The following is a 7,244-nucleotide window of genomic DNA, read 5'->3' on the forward strand; positions in this document are numbered from 1 at the left end:
AACTGATTCGCTTCATTGCACAGCAGAAACCAACACAACATTGTAAAGCAACTGTTCTCCAAAAAAAAAAAAGAAAGAAAGAAAAGGATGGGAGGATTTTATTTATCCCAGTCCCTGGGGTCTGGAACATGGGCTTCACAGCAGAGTCCTTGAGGAATGGCTTCAGGAACATGCGGATGGCTTTCGGGGGGTCCCTGGAGGCTCTGGGAGAGTTACTTGTCATGCTCTGCTGCCCCAGGCAGATTGATGACCTTCTCTGGTCCTCTGGTTAATACTCACTTCACAAACAGTAGGGGCTGGAGCTGCAGCAGGAACTGGGGGCCTCCAGGAGGGGCTGTGGGGTGAGGGGGCGCTGTGGCCAGGGGAAAGGCCACCTCCCAAGCTGCCACAAGTTAATGTTTCACCAGACCCGCCGCCTGCCCAGGAGGCCTGGTGTCCTCTCCTCCTCCAAGAATCATCAGAGCGTGACCCTCCCCTGGGCAGGCTTCACCTCCATGTTCTGGATGACCTTGACCCCCAGCCTCTCTGACCACCCATTTTCACTGCACAGTAAACCCAGCTCTGAGGGGGCAGCTCCAGACCTGAATCATGGCCAAGGGACAAGGCCAAGACCCAGCCTGAAGCCTCCATGTCCCAAGCTGCTAGAGAATCCTGGAAGGTCCCCTTAGAAGGGAAAGCCCATAACCACCGTGGGCCCGAGCCCCAGGCCTGCCCCACCCTGAACTCAGTTTTCCTTCCTGTACGATGAGAGGGAAGAGAATGGATGCCCGGCTCAGACCTTGGGAAACAGGACTGAGATAATGGAGGGGTTGGGGGTAGTGGTGGCTGTTTTCTAAACTGTTTATTTATATTTGCTGTGTCAGGTCTTAGCTGTGATGTGAAGGCTCAGTAGTTGCCACAGGAGGGCTTAGCTGCCCCCTGGAATGTGGGATCTTAGTTCCCCAGCCAGGAATCGAACCCACATCCCCTGTATTGGGAGGCATTTTCCTAACCACTGGACCACAAGACTGGGGCAGGGGGGGTGGGGATTGTTTTGACTCCGTGTTCTCTGCCTGCTTCTGTCCCTGTCTAGTCTCCAAGCCTTTGCACAGGCTGCTCCTGCCTCCTGCAGAGCCTCTTCCCCTGCTGATCTGCCCTCCTAAAGACCTGAAGTTGGATTTTGGCACTTGCTGCCTGAAAATGCCCCCACGGTGTTCTGGCTAAAACTCACGCTCTTTCCCATAGCCCACCTGGTGCTGCACGTATCCCTCCCTCACCCAGCTCTGACCTCACTCATCTCCTTGTTTCCCAAACACCCCAAGTTTTTCCTACCTACCACAGGGCCTTTGCACTTGCTGTGCCTGCTCCCAGGCACGCCTTCCCTGGCGTTCCCCACAGTGGCCCTGTTATCTCTTTCAGGTCTCAGCACAAACATCACCTTCCAGGGAACTCCCTGGTGGTCCAGTGTTTAGGAACTCCATGTTCTCACTCCTGAGGGCCTGGGTTCAATCCCTGGTTGGGGAACTAAGATCCCACAAGCTGCATGGTATGGCCAGGGAAAACAGTATCACCTTCCAGAGAGACCTCCCTGCCCTCTCGGCAAACCTGGGTACACAGGACCCTGGGACCCAGCTGCAACCCCACTGTGCAGCCCTCAGCCATTTGAAATTACATCAGTTGATTACCTGGCTGCTGTCGGTCTTCCCTCTTGAGACTGTGGGCTCCATAAGGGTGGAGAAAGGGTTCCCACTGTGACCCCAGCACAGAGTAGACACTCTAAAATGTTTGTCAAATGAATCCATGACTCAAGATGCCTCAGAGGAATGATAGGGGCTTTATTCCCACAAACTTTGCCCCTCGCCAGATGCCCCAGCCTCATCCAAGTCCCTCTCCTTCAGCTTCAAAGATCGAAGATCACGGCAGTGTGTGATGGGCAGAAGATGACCTTCGGCTCACAAGCCCCTGAAGGAGGAACACACACGAGGGGGTGTTCAGGGACCAGCAGTCTCTGCAGCAGGGGCCTGCCCTGCCTGAGGGTGCATCCCCACCCCAGTCCAGCCTTCCCCCGCCATGGATACCTCATCCAGCTTCTGGAACTCAGAAACCCCGTTGTGACAGCGCCTCACTGCCATGATCACACCTCCGATGAGCAAAGCAGACACCAGCAGACACACGGCCACCACCACACCAGGGTTCCTGTGCAACCTGGGAGCCCCAGAGCCACCTGGAGCTGAAGGGAGGAGCACCGAACTCTTCTAAGACTGAGACACACCAGGGCCCCAGGGCCTTTTTTTTTTTTTTTTTTTAACTGTGCCGCGAGTCATGTGGGATCTCAGTTCCCTGAATCAAACCCACATCTCCTGCAGTGGAAGTATAGAGCCCAGGGCCTCTAAGTCCCTTCTCGGGACTTCGATACTTACTTCCCTCTCTAGTGGCTGCTGTAACTATCTTTTCAAGCACATTTTTTTACCCTTTTACTTTCACTTTTGTTTTTCTCTTTCTTTTCTTTTGAATAGATTTGTCTACAAGGCATTCGTTTTCTTTGCTGTGTTCCCACTCCACTGCTGGCCATTTCTGGGAGTTCTTGCAAAGTGAAAAAAAAAAAAAAAAAAAAAAAATTCAACCTAAAACTCAATTCCCAAATGCAGTGTCTTTCTGAGGATATGTACAAAATTTGACACTTTGTAAAGATGGTTTTATATCCTGTGACTTTAAGCAAAATGTTTTTATTTATAGCAAACTGTTATTAAATTTATAGCAAAATGTTATTATACTTCATGTTTGCACTCTTCTTTGCATGTTTTGGAGACAACATATTATTTTGAATGATAGATTTTTCTAGACTCTCTAAAAAATGCTTGGCCTCTGTTGGACCCCAGGGACCCTGTATAACCACACTGTGCAAATTCCCCACCCTCACCACCCCAACTAGTACCCCACTCACCCCATTTCAGCCACCTCACTTCTCCTTGGTTGCTCCTCAGATGCACCACGAACAGTCCTACCCCAGGGCCTTTGTACTTGCTGTGCTCACTGCCTGTCCTGTTTCCCTCAAGGTACCGGCACGGTTCCCTCCTTCACCTCCTTCAAACTAAGACCTCTGCCGAGTAGTCTTTTAAAATATCAAATCCTTTGCACTCACATTTCGACCCTTTATCCTGCTCTACTTTGTTCTTTTATAAACAAATTTACTTATAGCCTATCTTCCAACATAACCGTTTCCCACAATAGATGGTTAATAAAATGTGCTTGGGATGAAGGTCTAAAGAGGCTTAGGTGATGGGAGGTGAGGGGGTGGGGTGGGGAAGAGGCCCGTCCCAGCACATTCTTAGGACTGTGTTTCCCCCTGGTGGCCAATCTCAGAACTGCAACTTGGTACCCACAACCTTCCCCCCTTGCTGTTCAGTCTCTCAGCCTTGTCCCACTCTTTGAGACCCTATGGACTGCAGCACTCCAGGTTTCCCTGTCCCTCGCGATTCCCCAGCGCTTGCTCAAACTCATGTCCATTGGAGCGGTGATGCCATCCAACCATCTCGTCCTCTGTCATCCCCTTCTCCTCCTACCTTCAATCCTTCCATCCCCCTCCAAGCCCCAATGTCCCAATACTCACCATAACCAGAGGTCTCGAATGTCCGGTCAGTGGTGGCCAAGGACACAGAGGGAGGCCCCGTGCTGGGCTTGGGGTGAGTGGGACTCCAAGGCAGGGTGGCCAAGGAGACAGAACCCAGGGCACTAGAGGGGGAGGTGACGGTGTGCTCCGGCCTGGGGGAGCCAGAGCTGGGGTGGGTGTCTGGCTCTGGTTGTGAGGAGGTGGGCTGGGTGGTGGAGGTTGTCCCTGAATTTGAGGGGCTGTGGGAGGTTGTGGACTCTGAACTAGAGCTGTTGGGATGGGATGTGGAGGCCGTCTCTGGCTTCTCTTGGCTGGTGTGGTTTTCCCCGACAGTAGGGGAGCTGGAGCTGAAGGGAGAAGTCAGAGGTTTGGAAGTCGAGTTGTCCGTCTCTGAGGAAATGGAAAGAAAACACCATTGGGGTGTAGGAAGGAGATGATTAGGAACAAGGATATGCAACCCTGGCCCCAACCCGCCAGATGCCTCTTTCCCTATTATGCCAGTAGACAACACCCACCACTTAGGGAGACTTGGAGGGATTAGTGCACACTGGGAGTGCTCAGTGGGAAACTGAGGTGTTGGTGTCTGAAGTTCCTCATCTGAGTTCCCACAGCCAGCATTTCAGTCTGGGGTGGACCCTCCCTGCCCCCTACTCTTCTTCAGGGCTCTGGAACTCTTCTGGATATAGGGAATGGCTGCCAACCCAGGCAGCATGCTGGGCAACTCTTTCAACCCTTCTGGGACTCAGTTTCCTTATCTGTAAAATGGACATCACAGAAAGTCAGTCTCTGAGAGCACACGCAGGTCTGATACTCAGTGACGCTGGGCAGCAGAGATCCATCTCAGCTCCCAGAGAGTATCGACCCTAATCTCCTTTCCCAGCTACCTGGAAGGTCCCCATGGCTAAACTCAAGGTTTTAATGGGGGCACTGAGGCCTGAGCTCTAAGAACAGTCAGCAGATATTCATTGGAAGGATTGATGCCGTAGCTGAAGCTCCAATACTTTGGCCACCTGATGCCAAGAGCCGACTCATTGGAAAAGGCCCTGATATTGGGAAAGATTGAAGGCGGGAGGAGAAGGGGATGACAGAAGATGAGATGGTTGGATGGCATCACCGACTCAATGGACATGAGTTTGAGCAAGCTCCGGGAGAAAGTGAAAGACGGGAAAGCCTGGCATGCTGCCGTTCATGGGGTCACAAAGAGTCAGACACGACTGACCAACAAGACTCTGGAACCTCTGCTACCTTGCTCTAGCTGCTCCCTAGCTTCAAGCCCAGGGGCCAGGCTGAGGGTGGGTAATGATTTCATGGGCCACCTCCCACAATTACTTCCTTCCCAGTTCCAGGCTGCTGGTAAACTTAACTGATTGCAAGTTCATTCATCAACCATATCTTGCCACACCCAATCCACTCTGCCCTGGGTGGATCTTTGTGCTTGCCTCACCCTAAGCAGCACAAATGAGGAAATAACATGTGGCCCTGGCCCCAGGAGGGGGCTGGGTCCTCATGCAGACCCCATTTCTCTACCCAGTTTCCCAGTTCCTGAGGGGATGATAGATGAGTCTGGAAGGAGACATGGTGTACTGGCCTGACTTCATCCTCATTTCACAGGTGGGAAACTGAGGCTCACAATGGCAGAGTGTCTGGCCCACAGTGACTGGGAAGTAAGAAGGCTCTTCAACCATCTCCAGGGAGAGTAGCATGGAAGCATATTCACTACCTCATGTAAAATAGACAGCCCATGGAAATCTGCTGTATGACTCAGGGAACTCAGACTGGGGCTCTAACAACCTAGAGGGGTGGGAAGGGGTGGGAGGTGGGAGGAAGGTTCAAGAGGGAGGGACATATGTATGCCTAAGGCTGATTCATGTTGATGTATGGGAGAAATGAAACCAATATTGTAAAGCAATTATCCTTCAATTAAAAATAAAGTAAAAAACAAAACAAAACCTCAAAGGCTTCAAGGACTAAGAGCCCAGCCTGCTCAAACTGTCTCCTACCATTGAGAAGGAATCTAGATGACAGGTTTCAGCTGAAATGAAGATGACTCAGGGGCCACAGTGGACCCCAAGCCAAGCGAGACCTCTGAGGAGTTGTACTTCTAAAGCAAACTAAGGCAAACTGGAAAGAGGAGGTTGTGGAGGATGTAAGCTCCGCTGAGTGCCTGGCGCAGACAGGGCACTCACGAGCTGCTGGAGAGTCGACCAGAAGGTAAAGTGGGGCTGAGTCTATGCACCGTGCCAGGACTTTGCTTTGCCCAGAGACTCCTAGACCAGGAGGCTGGCGTGAGTCAAGTCAGTTGGTTTAATCTGGGTCTGGCACAGGTTGGGAAATGTGGCTTGTCTGAGCCTCAGTTTCCTGAGCTATGTGGACCTTCTGAGTAAAGCTTTTGTCTGCTATGAGAGTCTCCTTTGTGGTGGCCTCCACTCTGATATTCCAGGTTTGGGGCTGGGACACTGATCAGAGACTTGATGGGGTGGAAAGGATGGGGGCCATGGATGCGAGAAATTCAACTCTTCTCCACCCCCGGAGTTGTCTTATAGGGAAACAGAAAGAAATTAAGTCAGGGGCCAAGAACCTCCCGCTGGGAGCCATGGATGTTCAGCGAGCAGGAAGTAAGCCCTTCTCCCGCCCGCATCCCCACGGTCCCTGGGTTCTCACCCCTCTCCCTTTGGGGGCTGGCTAAGAGAAATTGAGATTGGGAACGGAACCTCAGATTGGGTAGGAGGCATTCACCAGCCTGTCGCTCTTCATGTAATGCTGGGGCGGCAGACCTGGCACCCTCGGGACTGGGGTGAGGGGTGGGGGGTGGAGGGGCTGGTGCTCCCGCTGTTCTTGCTTCCAGGAGCAACAGCTCCGGGCGAGGAGGGGGGTGGGGGGCGGTGGCAGACTAGTGTGGCCTGAGGGAGGTGTCCAGACACCAGGTGTGCGACTAGGCCACTTCCCCCTCCAGCCTCCTGGAAGCCGGATCTTACCTGTTCTTACCTGTAGAGGTGGCCGTGGGAACAGAGGAAGTCGTATCAGAAGCTTTCAGCAGCAGCAGCAGCAGCGCCAGCAATAGAAGCGGCGGCGGCGGCGGCTGGGAGCTGGCCATTCTTGCGTGAGGACAGGGGGAAAGACGGCTCCGCACAGGTGTGTGGCCCGGTGCCCGCTCTTTACACCTGCGCGCCCCCTGCTGTCGGCGCGCGGCACTGTTCAGGGCCGAGGCGGAGGCGGGGCCTCCGGACGCAGGGCATGTGAACGGCGCTAGTATTCACCAGGGCTGATATTCCTGACTTCCCCCTCCACCTCTCCTAACAAGCCCTCTTGGTTCATGACCCCAAAGCGTTACACTCTGCCTGTCCCCTCAGGGGACTTCCCAAGTGGCGCTAGCGGTAAAGAATCCGCCTGCCAATGCAGGAGACGCTAGAGACTGCAGGTTGGATCCCTCGGTCGGGAAGATCCACTGGAGGGGGGCATGGCAACCCACTCCAGTATTCTTGCCTGGAGAATCCCATGGACAGAGGAGCCTGGTGGTCCGAGGGGTCAGTGTCGGACCCGATTCAAGTGACTTAGCACGCACACACGTCTCTCCAGGACACCCTTGCCCCTCCTAGCTTCCACTGATGGCCCCACCACTCTGCTGCCCCCTATGCCTTCCCAAGCCCATGCTGTC

At 53.4% G+C, this 7,244-nt stretch overlaps 1 protein-coding gene across 1 annotated transcript; it reads right to left on the reverse strand.

Annotated features, from left to right (window-relative positions):
- Nucleotides 1-1,794: 1,794 nt before the first annotated feature.
- LOC102408859 (putative protein TPRXL) lies at nucleotides 1,795-6,989 on the reverse strand. Its single transcript, XM_025293855.3, has 4 exons — nucleotides 6,575-6,989; nucleotides 3,590-3,979; nucleotides 2,058-2,209; nucleotides 1,795-1,941 (listed from the first exon to the last, which is right to left on the reverse strand). The coding sequence occupies exons 1-4, from the start codon at nucleotides 6,681-6,683 to the stop codon at nucleotides 1,894-1,896; spliced, it is 699 nt and encodes a 232-aa protein (XP_025149640.2). The 5' UTR covers nucleotides 6,684-6,989; the 3' UTR covers nucleotides 1,795-1,893.
- Between the last annotated feature and the right edge of the window lie 255 nt (nucleotides 6,990-7,244).

Source organism: Bubalus bubalis, chromosome 9 (genome assembly GCF_019923935.1).
Source record: "Bubalus bubalis isolate 160015118507 breed Murrah chromosome 9, NDDB_SH_1, whole genome shotgun sequence".
NCBI classification, from domain to species: Eukaryota; Metazoa; Chordata; class Mammalia; order Artiodactyla; family Bovidae; genus Bubalus; species Bubalus bubalis.